The 14,398-nt window shown below is 39.6% G+C and overlaps 1 protein-coding gene and 1 long non-coding RNA gene across 2 annotated transcripts; both read right to left on the minus strand.

Moving 5' to 3' along the window:
* Positions 1-6,577: 6,577 nt before the first annotated feature.
* Positions 6,578-8,421, minus strand: LOC119195159 (uncharacterized). The gene is made up of 6 exons (XR_009942545.1): positions 8,281-8,421; positions 8,065-8,198; positions 7,833-7,969; positions 7,646-7,739; positions 6,922-7,534; positions 6,578-6,676 (listed from the first exon to the last, which is right to left on the minus strand). It is a non-coding gene; the product is annotated as an uncharacterized LOC119195159 (long non-coding RNA).
* A 3,231-nt stretch (positions 8,422-11,652) lies between these two features.
* On the minus strand, positions 11,653-14,398 carry LOC119215807 (serine/threonine-protein kinase pim-1-like). Its single transcript, XM_037468247.2, has 10 exons — positions 14,302-14,398; positions 13,532-13,660; positions 13,335-13,445; positions 13,086-13,214; positions 12,860-12,954; positions 12,733-12,780; positions 12,433-12,642; positions 12,157-12,337; positions 11,878-12,045; positions 11,653-11,782 (listed from the first exon to the last, which is right to left on the minus strand). The coding sequence occupies exons 1-10, from the start codon at positions 14,396-14,398 to the stop codon at positions 11,685-11,687; spliced, it is 1,266 nt and encodes a 421-aa protein (XP_037324144.2). The 3' UTR covers positions 11,653-11,684.

The raw sequence follows: 14,398 nt of genomic DNA on the forward strand, positions 1-14,398 counted from the left end.
AGCCTGTCTGCCTGTCTGGATGATGGGAGAACCAATCAAAGTGCCGGCAGGGGGTTTCCAAGGACGCACGACTTGGCAGGGGCAAGAGCAGGGGGACAGGAAGGGGGGGGGGGGGGGGGTACAGGGTCTAAAGATGGAAAGCTGAAGGTGATAAATATGAGGGATGATTTTTGCATGTGTATGCAAACTATGCTGACTACTCTGCTGCTATGGCTGCTCCATGCCTGCCTGTGTGGTGCAACTTTACACACAGATGTTTATTAAAGAGTCTCTACCACTAGGCCGCTGGGAGGGGTCGTTCCTAATTAATCAGAGGGGGGGGCGGCTCATTCGGGGCAAGTGGGCGCAAAGCTGCCATGAAGTGTGGCTGTGGTGGCACCGTAAGTCATTTAGAAATGACTATGATTTGCTGGTGTCACGTGTCATCATTGCACGGCGTGTGCTTGAGAGGCCGCTCCGAGGGAAAACAGGATGCACGTGCCCCCCCCCCAGTGCATGGAGCGTATCTGCTGCTATTTGGGGCTGACTGTCTGACTCCCCGCTGCCGTTTGGCTATTTGTCCGAGGACTGTTCTCGTCATCTGTTCGTAGTTGGCAAAGTGTTCATCCACAAAACAGTCTGCCTTTCAACAACCCCCCCCCCCCCCCCCTGAGATATCTGTACAAAGCACCTGCTGTTAGAACTTTTCTTTTTACCCAAAACCGCAATTCAGGGCCAGTTCCCGCGTCCGAGTGGCCATGCACCGGAAAGGTAAAGCAAGCCTCTATTTCCTATTCTGTTCTCCTTTTCCCTTAAAAGACTATGCAACGCTCAAAAGAGCTCTTCTCCTCCGTCTCTTCCCCCGCGGAATGGATTCATTCAAGTTGTTTCCTACTAAAAAAAAAAACATTTCTGTGTTTCATGTGGTCGGCGACATCCCAAAACGCGTTCCCTCCTTGAACGAGACACCTCTAACTCTGACACTCAGGCCACCTGTAAAAAAGAACCGTCTCTTAGACCTCACACGAATGAGGAGTCACGGAGCTGAGGTGTCCTGAAAAGACCGTCCGTGCAGAGATTAAATTGATTGGAGTGACACTGTGACCTTTCATCTGACCCCCACACGTAGACGGTTCTTTTTTCACGACCGGCCGTTTGGTGACCGGGGACCGAGTGTGGTTTTTTTGTTGGTATAAAGAGATTAAAAGCATCAGGAGCACTTCAGGAGAGCGAATTGATGATCAAAGATCAAAGGAGCACTCTGGAGGACCGGGGGGGGGGGGGGGATAAATTCTCGTGTCTGTGTCTCTCCCGGCTACAATCACGGTTATTAGAATGCACCTTTAGCCCGAGTAGAGGTGGGGATTAGAGGATGAGACGTCGTGTGCGTCAAAATCACTTCTGATCTACAAATAGAGAGGAAGTCACTTTGGTGGAGGAAGCTCTCGAATTGATGAACCTGAGCAGGGGGGTGTTGGTTCAAAAGATTTGAAGTTTATTCTTGACAGTGTAATGGATTTTGAAACATTGTGCTGCTCTGGAGGAGGAATCAAGTTGAGGGAAAAGACCCCTGATGATGATGATGATCCGTAAAAGAAAAAAGCTGCGTCACGGTAAATGTGGCTTACGGAAGGCGACATTTTGAGAGGCGCCCGCCGGAAAAGATTGGTCTGAGCTCACAGACCTGAGGCCGATTTGACTGCCAAACCGCGTCGCTTCCTCCCCGAGGTGGAATTCAAATCACGGGGGGGGGGAGACGCCGGCCTGAACCAGACACCGGTGTGATGTTCCATTTCTGTGAGATTCCGCAGAGAAAAATGTGTCGTCAAATGTCAAACCGTTTGGCGGCGTGATTTGGATTCAACTTTCTCCCAGACGGACGGGTGGAAATGTTCTTGGCAACTGAAGGTGTTTCTTTTTCCTTTTTCTTAAATGGCACGAAAACTCTTTTTCACTCTTTCGCAGTAATTTACTTGCACGGGTTGTTCTCACCAAGTGTGTGTAGTTAAGTTGGTCAAGGAGTTTGGTTTGCTGACTGAACCAGACTAATTTATTTTTCTGCAAGGATGCCCCTTCTATTTTGGAGTAGGCGTGTTGCAGTAGGCATGTTAATGTTAATGTGATGCTGGACTGAAGGGAAGGAAGCCAAATCAAAGCCAAAAGTTTCCACTTCCTGTAATAGAGAAGTCACTGACATCTAAAACAAGCTCCTGCACAGCTATTGTATGCTTCTGAAATCGGCCAATCAGAGTTGCGATAAGCCACTGATGATGATGACGATGATGATGATACATACTGCTGTCACTTCACACAGCGTTTGATCGGATTCTATCCAGATGTGGTTGAGATGAACACTCAGTCTGTTGTCTTCATCGGTTCCTCTGTCATAAAGATCCATCTGTTCGTTCACACACACACACACACACACACACACACACACACACACACACACACACACACACACACACGCTAAAGGTCTTAGCCTTTTGTCCCATGGTGTCACACAGCTGACTGATCACTGGCCATTTTCCTGTAGGAAGAAAATCTCAACTTCTGGATTGGCTCCACCAAGTTGCAGCAGATTGGCGTCATTTCTGGATTAAAACGATGCCGTGCTTGTGCTGGTCGGACTCATGTGAGTATGGAATCCCAGTTATTTACTTTTTGCGTGAGGAGGCCCGAGAGTGAGACAAAGTCTGTCCCAAGTCCCGTTGGCTCCAATACAAATCTGCCGACATATTTCCCAAAAAACCCCGGAAGGTACATGTTTTGTAAACTGCTAGTTGAGCAGTTTTAAAACACACAGACTCATGCGTTCGGTAGAGTCTTGTGTCTCACGTTTTTTTTTTTTTTTAGATCACCCGGCTAGTTTTGCTCCAGGGGACATTTGTTTGAGGTGTGGATTCACTGTCTGTCTCTGCCCCTGTGAGCTCGTTAGTGACGGCAGATGCCTCGTTGTCACGGTTACTCGCAGGCTCTGCCTGTGGCTCACAGCTGATCCATATTAGCTGATCAGCGCAGCCTGACATGACCTCCCAGGGATTAAACCCGATTCTTCTCAAAGTCGCGCAGTGTGATCCTGAGACCTTTGGCTCTAAAAATGGCATTTTGCCGGAAGACTATGTGTGTAGGGAGCATTTTCAAAAAAACCACCATTCGCAACGAATGTTGAAGTTGTTTTAATTCGACCATACTTTATCTAATGTGCTCCATATTTCTCATATAGCATGAACTTCTCACCCATAACATATATAAACATCCGTATGATCATTTATAACCTGTTTTATGGTTTTAAGAAGATGAACTTTGCAAGGGGTGTGGCTTAATCTGGCAAGATGTATAACTTCCAAATGGCTTGGCCCAGAGATGGGGACTCGAGTTGGAGACTCGGACTCGAGTGCGACTCGAGTCGCACACACGGTGACTTCCGACTCGACTTCAGACTCGTCCTCGAAAGACTTCAGACTCGACTCGGACTCGAGCTTTGGGACTCGTGAACAATGTTTAATTTTAGGAAAAATCTGATGAGCTCGCTATATCGCTCCCTCCGTTACCTGCCTACGTAACACGTACATTGACATATATTGCTGGCTGCGCACGCGCGGCCACACACGAGAAAGATGTCGAATGCCGCTGCTGGGTGGCGCTGACGGGAAGGCGGTGGTGCCGCTGGTGCTGCTGGCGGTCCGACCGACGGTTCGCTGACGTCGGGACGTATGCGTTCCAGCGGCGGACCGTTTACTCTGCGATCTCCTTTAACTGTCTCTGTTCTGCTCACTGAAGCAAAACAATACGTTGACAAAAAATATCAGAGCCAAGAGCAGCGTGTGTAGTCACCTACTGCTGCTAACACATCCCGTCAGACCAGGATTACTTATTTATATCCGTTCATGAACTTTTCTCCTCGTTACCCTGGTAACCGCTGTCATTACAGACGGTTGCGTCGATTCTTACTGTTAAAATCTACGTACTTCCGGTTTAGCGGCTACGCTTCGTATTTTCATTTTATGGGAAAAACCACAAAAAAAAACATTAAGTAAAGAGTAAAGGAGGAGTAAAAAGTTGTTGGTATGTTTTTTTTACGGTAAAAGGGACGTTGATAAGAGATGGGGACTCGAGTTGGAGACTCGGACTCGAGTGCGACTCGAGTCGAACACACGGTGACTTCAGACTCGACTTCAGACTCGTCCTCGAAAGACTTCAGACTCGACTCGGACTCGAGCTTTGGGACTCGTGAGCATCTCTGGCTTGGCCTGCCCTCACCTAAGTTGCCGGATGTGTAAACATTGAAACCCTGAATTTACCCTAATCTTTTCATAATTTTTGAAGATTAGGGGGCGCTGCATTTAATTTTTTAAAGATGTGCCTTTTTGGCACATTTTCATAATTTCTTACAGTTGTAAAAGACTGAACTCTTCTCAGGGATTAAACCTGATCAATCCACGCAGTGTGCTCTTGAGACCTTGGCTTCTAAAAATTGCATTTTGCCGGAAGAAATATTAAACCATGTGCGTAGGGCGCAATTAAAAAAAAAAACCTTTTAAAAGATTTCGAAAGAAGTTGTTGCATGTATGGTATTTTGAGAGGCTTTTATTGTGGGATGGAACATCCATATTCAAACTCATTAACTCAAGAACACTGTAGCATAACATCAAAAAGAAGAGAAAAGAAGAATTCATTTGGTTTATATCATATACAAATGTATTTATTCAGTAATCATATTTTGGAGAATTGGGGTCCTGTAGCTCATCAAGGGACTGCCTCCGATGTACATTTCTGTCAAAGTAAGAGACCAATGGGTATCAGAGTATTTATATACATACATATAAATGTATGTATATATTTATATGGACATATATATATTATATACATGTAATATTAAATGGATTTATATATTACATGTATTTGTATTATATATATATATATTTATACACTGCAAAAAGTCCAGTGTTGAATTAACTCCCACACAGTTGATTTCAACACTTTTTGAGAGTTTATATAGCTCCACACTCTCCAGAGTTAAATTGACACTTTCAAAATAGTTAAACATTTAACACTCTACCAGAGTTCCTTTATTAACTTACAAAACAGTGTTAAAGTAACCCTGAGGGATTAGACAACTAACACTGCTTAGTTAATTTTTTTAACTATTTTGGTAGTGTTAATTACTCTCCCTAATGTGTCAATTGTCTACACTGAAAAAATGTTAAAATTCATTTTAAATGTATTAAATATATACTTATATTAATAAGAATTAATCACAATAATCAAAAACATTTTCTAAAACATTTATTCCTTTTCTCCCTTGCAGTCAGTTGAATTAAAACATTGTGAATGAAGGGTATAATGTACAAACTTTCATCCGAAACATTGTATGAGCTTTGAATATGAAACGGTTTACGAAATTTAAGCTCAGACATTTTTAGTAAACATCTTTCCGCACTTCGTAATACTCTGAATGCATGATGATGTTCATCAAAATTCTCTGTAAATAGCTTGTTTGTCAAAAAAAAAAAGTAATCTTCAACCAAAAGTACATCACTTATTTGAAAAAAGACTGGCATGTCTTCTTCTTTTTCCCCACATCAATGTTATACACTGTTGTCTTCAGGAATGTATAAAAATTCACAAGTGCCACATCGTAAGACAAATTCAATCAGGAGAGACTCGTTCTGCAAATAGACCCCTTTATTACGTATGAAACAGAATTATAGTCTTTAGCGATTTGGACGCTATCCTCGAACAGGATAATCGGGGGAGGCGATACAGTACGGCTCCTCCAGAATTCTCCCCCTAGAGTCCAGACACGGGTGGTGGTGTTGACACCAGGAAGTTGTAGTGGCCGATGCTGCCTGTTGTTAGACCGGAGGTGCCTGGGGTGGAGGAGGGTTGCGTCTGGTCCGACCTGAAATGACAGCTGACAGGACAAGATCACTCCTTAAATAGTTTGACAGCAATGCTATGATTGGTCACCCGACCCATAGCCACTTCTGGTTGGTTGTTTGTTACTGGTGGAAACCACCCTCCCCCGCCCCCTTCGCTGTTTGCAAACAGCTAAGACGCCAGCCACATCTATTGACCCACCGTGAAAGGGGGAGTCTTCCTTCCAGAACTATCGCTTAAGCTTTACTTAAACACAAAATGTGCTTTGAAAAGTTCATTACATGCCCCGAGGGAGCGGTTTGCCTTGCATGGGATGAGACATTTTTCCATGGTGATGTAGAAGCTGTCAATCTAGCTCCTCTGACGCCCAAAAGAGAGGAGTACAGAGTACCTCCTCTCTGTTGGGAGTCAGAAGAGCAAGATTGCAAGGCTGCCGACCCTGCTGGTTGCGGAGATGCTCCTCCAAACTGCAGCATGACTATGGTTGAGATCAGAAAACTGAACATTAGACACAAGAATAATGTGCAGCCAAAGGAAAAAAACACATTATAGAAGTGATTGTTTTAACATCTTATTGGCTAGTGCAAGATGGGAATGAAGACATAATTACAATCCACAACCCTCATTTACATATGTGGCTAAGAAGTTGACATGACAAATTATTATAATCCCCTTAATAATATAATTACCTTGTGAAAGACAACAAGTCTTTCAACTTCATCACATGCACTAATTTTTGGAGACTTCAGTCCCCCTGAAGGTGGTGGAAGGAGATGTAACAGCAACAACAGGGAGGCCATTTCTTGGTCGTAGGCTGAGGACAAACAGTCACAAGAATTAACTAAAAACGCTTCAAACGTAATACTTTTAAGTTTGAATGAGAACAGGGAGGCATTATGACAAAGTTTTAAACAGTCATCCATCTATTATCACTATTACCACACTTATCCTAAAAATCAGATCAACGTTCAGAGACACAGAATGAAAAAAATAAATATTATTGCAGTTATAGTTTAACTGGAATGATGGCAAATGTATTCAAATAAACAAAACACTCACTTGTTGCCTCATCAAGATCACTTCCTGGGGGACTTTCTGCTGACTGCACCAAGCGACTCAACTCTGGTGTTGAGGTGAGTCGCTTAGCCTCTTTAATGACATTTGTCTTGAAGACCAAATCCCATTTCTGAAGAAGCCTGGAGGATGTGTCTTCGTCAAATAGGAGAGTGAAGTCTTGGTCCACCTTTAGGAAAGAAGATATTAAACAACTTCTACTACTACTGGAAATACTTTCAAATATCAAGCCACTCCAAACATCTCATCCCAAACTTACCAACCCTTTTGCATCCAGGAATCTTGGGAAGCTGGAGAGTATATCAACACTTCTGCCTGGGTCATTAACAAGCTTCTGACGATGCTGAAAGGTGTCTCTCATCTTCTGGAAAATCAGGGAATTGTCAGCTGCATGGTTAAGCAAAGACATGGCCTCTTGGCAAGCATCACCATCAAGCTGCCCTTCAACATTAACAGTCCTTTGGCAATTTGGGCCTCCTGGAGAAAAGTCAATTTGGCTATTTGGTGGCTGTGCAGATCCTTGACGAATCTTCCTCTGGAATGTTTTCAGACGCCAAGAAATGTATCCTGTGCTGCTTGCAGCATCATAGAAGTGTTCCTGAAAAGAAAAAAGAAATGTGTTGTTAAACCATAAGACAACTCATAAGAAATCTCACAGTTTTGGGTCACAACATGACATTGAAGTTTAAACAATAATAATGCCTATTACATAGCCCTTCTTGGAGTATGGATCCTTGAGGGAAGGGAACAGCATCACTATCCCACATGCATAATCTTCTCTGATTGTTTTAGTGGGGCAGTGCCTGAGAGGAGATATTAAATTAGTAAATTAGTACATTTATGCAATGGTCATGCATTTATTTGGCACAAATAAAAACAATGTGAAACAAACATACCCATGATTGTCAATCATGTGAGCCACCAGGATATTAACCATTTGTCTTCTTGCAGCATCTGTTAGGGTTTCTGTTGTTTGGTACTCCTGTAGTACTTCTTCACCTCCGGACTTGCCTCTTAGCACAGCCTCTATCAACTAATAAAAAAAACAAAAACATGAGAATACAAAACATGGTGATAAACAGCTTTTCTAGTGACTCAGAATGAAAAAATGTGAAAGCATTAACCAACCTGTTTAGCAGACACAGCGTCACGTGTATCCTCAATTCTTTGTCTCTTGTTAGGAACATCTAGGATTATAGTTGATGCACTTGAGCTGAAGCTTGAGTCAGACGTCTCAGAAGACAAGGAGAGATCAGAGAATTCTAAAGCAATAGAGAACATTTAAATTATTAAATTATATACTAATGTGTAAAGTGCTTTATAACACCTGCCTTGATATCTCACCCTGATCCGAGAAAACTGTCAGGACCACATTGCCTTGTCCAACGAGTTCGCTGAATATTTCTCCATCAACTTCTGTCCCTGTTGCATCCTTGTATATAACATTTGCATCAGGTGGCAGGCCAATCTCTCCATGACTAGAATAGATAAGGTCAAACTGAATGTGCTTTTGAAGTCCGCACCGTTTCTTGCCTCACAGCCAATAACTGTTCATGTTAAATACATACTTCCAACACTGTATAATCATTAAATAGACATAGAGTATTTGTCCCTCACAAAACCCATTCCAAGTTCAAATTTAAAAATTGATGATTGTGGGGTTTTTTATTGACTGTTTTGGTGTATATTATACTTTACACTTTATGAAGCACACATTGCAGAACTGAAAATGTTTAGCAATGTACACCCATTTACAGAGTCTGATAAAGACATGTAAAGAGCTTTAAAAAGAACATGGATGTGGTTTAAAACCTTTTTGTAAGCCATGCTAACCTTTTTAATGGAATTGCAGAAAGTCAAACAGTCCTTCATCCTCATCCTCATTTACATTCTTCTGCTGTTGGCTGTACTTCACCTGGACCAGCATTTTGACTGAGACATGCAATGAAGTTTAACAAAGTAAATAAACATTTAAGCAAGAACGGTAAAAAGACGACAGTGTTACACCATTTTTGGTGACCCAAAAGTATTACTTTCCAGAAAATCGTCTGCTTATGCACAGACTCATAAGTATTCAATGATGCACTTAAATGTATGTCATATACTGTATATATCAGTCACACCCCGATTTTCTGCTAATTTTGTACTTTAGCTTTAACTTGGTAATTATAGTAATGGTAATACATACTTTTACTTAAGTAAATGAGTACTTTTTCCAACACTGCAGGTCATAGAATCTGACGGATATCTAGACACGTGAACTAGACACGTGAAACACCCGTTGGGACACGTTTTTTGCGGCCCCTTTGATCTTCAAAGTGAAAAAAAACATTAGCTCCAGCCTCAAACAAGATTTTATATAGTTAATATAAAGTATATACAGTATATAGTATATAGTTATATAATAATGCTTTGTATTTCCTAGCTTTGAGCATGCCTGTGAATTGTTAAATCATTATTGATAAAGTTGGAGATAGTTTTAGTAACAAACTGTTAGCTAGCTTACCATCCACTGCTAACTAGCTAGCTAACCACGAGGACAAATTTACTGTTCAGTCCTGGCAACAAACACAGCTGTGTAAGGCATATATTCTCTGTAGATATTTAATTGTTCATACTGAAATTCTCAGCATCAATTTTTAATTGTTTCAGTAAGTTTAACTTAATTGAACTTACCGTGTAGTAGTGCATGGGAGGTAGAAAACGGCGCAGACTTGTCTTCTCTGTCTCTAACCTAAAGAAGTGAAAGGCATGGGCGGAGCTTAATTACATTAACACTGACATGATCAACTCTGCCAAATAAACACTGAACATCATTTAAATCAGAATGTGTTAAAATTACACTCTGGGAGTGAAAATCAACTCGGAAATTTTTAACCCTGAGATTTCAACACTTTTGCTGTGTATATATCTATTTTAGGGGGTACCAGTGTATTTATATATATATATATTTATCTTTTAATATGTGTATTAGTGTGTCTTTGTGTATATTTATATTTTAGTTGGTATAAGTGTATTTATATAGATATATTTTTATTTTTATGGGTGTATTAGTGTGTCTTTGTGTATATCTATATTTTAGTGGGTATAAGTGTATTTATATATATAGATATATATTTTTATTTGTATATGTATTTTGGTATAAGTGTATTTATATATATATTTATTTTTATGGGTGTATTAGTGTGTCTTTGTGTAAATTAATATTTTAGTTGGTAAAAGTGTATATATATATATTTTTAATTTTATGGGTGTATTAGTGTGTATTTGTGTATATCTATATTTTAGTGGGTATAAGTGTATTTATATATATAGATATATATTTTTATTTTTATATGTATTTTGGTATAAGTGTATTTATATATATATTTTTATTTTTATGGGTGTATTAGTGTGTCTTTGTGTATATCTATATTTTAGTGGGTATAAGTGTATTTATATATATATATATATTTATTTTTATATGTATTTTGGCATAAGTATTTATATATATATTTTTATTTTTATGGGTGTATTAGTGTGTCTTTGTGTATATCTATATTTTAGTGGGTATAAGTGTATTTATATATATATATATATATATTTATTTTTATATGTATTTTGGCATAAGTATTTATATATATATTTTTATTTTTATGGGTGTATTAGTGTGTCTTTGTGTATATTTATATTTTAGTTGGTATAAGTGTATTTATATAGATATATTTTTATTTTTATGGGTGTATTAGTGTGTCTTTGTGTATATCTATATTTTAGTGGGTATAAGTGTATTTATATATATAGATATATATTTTTATTTTTATATGTATTTTGGTATAAGTGTATTTATATATATATTTTTATTTTTATGGGTGTATTAGTGTGTATTTGTGTATATCTATATTTTAGTGGGTATAAGTGTATTTATATATATAGATATATATTTTTATTTTTATATGTATTTTGGTATAAGTGTATTTATATATATATTTTTATTTTTATGGGTGTATTAGTGTGTATTTGTGTATATCTATATTTTAGTGATTATAAGTGTATTTATATATATATATATTATATATGTATAATTAATATATAAAATATTAGATTGATCTGCATGTAAATCTATAAAGTATATATAAATATAATTCAAATGTATATATATAAATATGTAAAAAATATATAAATATATATATATATGTAATAAATATATGAATATAGATATAAATAATATATCTATCTAATATATATTATATATATGTAGATAAATATAATATATATATATATTATATTCTAAATATATATTCTACATGTATATAGATTTATATGTGTATGTATATGTATATATATATATATTATTATATTTATTATATATATTATATAGATGTATATTTAGATATATCTAATATATATATATATATGTATTATATCTATGTAGATAGATATAATATATACATTATATTTGATATGTATATTTATATATGTATAGATTACTTTTAATAATATTTATTATAAATATTATTATATAGATGTATATTTAGATATATTTTAGTTGGTATAAGTGTATTTGTATATATATATATTATATATATATATATTTATTTATCTTTTTATATGTGTTTTAGTTTGTCTTTATATATATATATATACCCCCTAAAATATATATATTTATATATATTTTTATATATATAATTTGTTTTATATATATATGTGTTGTTGTTGTGTCTTTTTCCCTATGTCATTTTGTCTATTTGTGTGTGTGTGCTGAGGACTTAGCAGATTTTGAGCCACGGGTGATTCTTTAGCTGCTCCAGGGTGGGACGTTCGTTGGGGTCGATTCTCAGGCACATCTGGAGGAAGTCTTTGCAGTCTGAAGCGTGAAAGAGAAGAAAGTTGAAGATCATCATCAGAATTTGAAATATAAAGAGTTGTGTCTCTCGACATGTTTGTGTATAGTGTACTTACTCTTGGAGATTCTTTTGGGGAGACCCTGACACTTTGAAAAGAACTTCAACGTGTTGAATATTTCGAATTTGTGGAGGGTGTTGTACAGCACGGCTCCAATCTGAAACACTGTGGTGGATCCTGCTCTGTACCCAGCGTTAAAGTGAACCTCTGGGGTGAACAGAGTTCCTAGAACACACACACATAATGAAAAAAGTCAGTGGGGCTGAGAAGCTTTGTTTCAGTGCAAAAGTCACAGATGGGTTGGTGAAGAACAGGAGCAAGAGCCGGACACCTTACCGAAGAACTCATGATAGGTCTCTTTCTTATCGTCGTAACAGCTCAGACCAAAGTCGATGACGCGAACTCGTGGGACATTCGAACTTGTCTCGATCAGGATGTTCTCCACCTTTATGTCCCGGTGGAAAATGTTCTTGTTCTCCAGATCGAGCGCCGCATCGACCAGCTGCCTCAGTATGATCTGACGGAAACAAAAAGAGAGAAGCGAGGGATCAGAAGAGGACGCCGTCGACGCGCTTTCATCGCTGTGACTCTGAGCTGATCACAGCGGCTCACCTTGGCTTCTTTTTCCTTCACGGAGCCTCCTTTGGCCATGATATGGTCAAATAAATCCATAGCGGGGATGGGCCTCTCGATCACCATCACCAGCTTCCCCTCCAACTGGTACCAGTCCAGCAGGGTAAGGTATGGCGATGCCCCCTCGGATTCGGCCGCCAGCTGCAACATGATGGCGATCTCTATGGAAATTGTGTTGCCTTCGTCGTCCTGTAACGCGAGAGTTGAGGATCAGAGAGGTTCCTCTGTGATACATTCACAAACAGAACACTTTGACAGTGTCAGGCGTTGCTCACTCACCGTATGTGTGCAGTGGACGTTATCATTCAGGATGTGTTTGATGGCAACCTGCGAGACAGAAACAAGACTTTTGTTAGAGGGTGTGTGTGCGTTTGGGAACGTGTGTGTGTGTGTGTGTAGCGCTTACGGGAAGGTTGTCGGCCCTGCGGAGGCCGGCGTACACATTTCCACATCCTCCTGCACCGAGGAGGCCCAGTTGCTCATATTTGGCCTCCAACTCTTCTGCAGACACAAACATGTTGTTTTAATACATTTGTGAGTGACAGCGACTACATGTCACCTAAACTCTACCCTTCCTACGATGGTAACACCAATTTCAATTTGACTCTGTATTAAAACCTAAAACTACTGACCTTGGTTGGTTTTTATCCGGTCCTCGCTGTTCAGTCTTTGTCTTTTGTTGCTTGGTCCTGCCTCATCAGTGGCGACCTTCCTCTTGTCGCCTCTCTTGCCAACGACCTCCACAGAGATGTTGAAGCTCCCTACAGATGAGCAAAAAAAACACAGAGGATTGTCAGTTTGTTGTGAAGTGTCTGAACCCCGTGTTTAGTGAACTGATGACGGGAAGCATCTCCAGGAGCAGTTTCACGCGATCAGCTTACCGGTGACTGCTGAGATGGACGCTACATTGAGCGTGAGGCTTCGTTTTTCGGCCCACGATATTCTGACGAGTGTTGGGATGCTCTCGTCGGACAATGAGCTTGTATCGTCATCTAGAGATGAGAAAAAAAATCCCCAATGAAACATTGATTTGTTGTGAACTAAAGGAACCAAGTGCAAGAGAAGACAAACTACTGACCTTGTTTGTCTTGTTCCCGGTCCTCACTGACCAGTCTTTGTCTCTTTCTGCTTGGTCCTGCCTCAGCAGTGGCGACCTTCCTCTTGTCGCCCCTCTTGTCAACGACCTCCACAGAGGTGTTGCGGCTCCCTACAGATGAGCAAAAAAAACACAGAGGATTGTCAGTTTGTTGACAGACACAACAACAACAACGTGGACAAAAAGCCCCTCAAACCAACAGACAAAACGGTGTCTTTTCTGCCCGGCTGAATCTTATTTAAAGGAATATTTTAGGAATTTTATATTATTTTAGCAGATCCTCCCAAATATGCTCAAAATGGGAGAAATGACCAGATAACTCTGCAAAATAATAGTTCTAAATTTGATGTGTGCCCGTGAGTTTACAATTTAACTTCACATACGAGTCTCCTCAATATCGTGCAACATTGTAGGTTGGTTCTTTTCTATTTGAGCTTTTTTACAATGTCGGCATACGTTTTGTAATAAGGCGGATATTATGGTCTCAGGTTTTAATGTATACGTAAAACAAATTACAAAACCACCGTTGAAGTAATATGGGAGACAGATATTTAAAATCCTGAGGGGAAAGTGTTCTGGGAACCGTAAGGTCGGTGGTTCGAACCCCCGGCTGCTCCATCATTTCCTTATTTTCATTGTCCCTTAGCAAGTCACCCAACCCCTAATTGCTCTCCGGGCAAAACGTAAGTGGCTTTGGATGAAAAGCGTCAGCTGAATGACATGTAACGTACAGTTTGACACAATGAGCTTACCAGTGACTGCTGGGCTGGACGCTGAACGAGGGTCATTGAGGGCCTCTCGCCCCCTCAGATCTTTCCTCCTTTTGTCTCCCTCGTTGCATTTCGCCAT

Source organism: Pungitius pungitius, chromosome 16 (genome assembly GCF_949316345.1).
Source record: "Pungitius pungitius chromosome 16, fPunPun2.1, whole genome shotgun sequence".
In the NCBI taxonomy this organism is placed as follows: domain Eukaryota; kingdom Metazoa; phylum Chordata; class Actinopteri; order Perciformes; family Gasterosteidae; genus Pungitius; species Pungitius pungitius.

What these genes read in the sequence shown, in the direction of transcription:
- LOC119215807 (XM_037468247.2), bottom strand. Translation starts at nt 14,398, where the DNA reads ATGGCGAAATGCAACGAGGGAGACAAAAGGAGGAAAGATCTGAGGGGG. An exon ending in GCAGGGCCGACAACCTTCCC is followed by an intron (nt 12,781 to 12,859) that starts GTAAGCGCTACA and finishes TCTGTCTCGCAG; the next exon opens with GTTGCCATCAAACACATCCT. An exon ending in ACGTCCACTGCACACATACG is followed by an intron (nt 12,643 to 12,732) that starts GTGAGTGAGCAA and finishes CTCGCGTTACAG; the next exon opens with GACGACGAAGGCAACACAAT.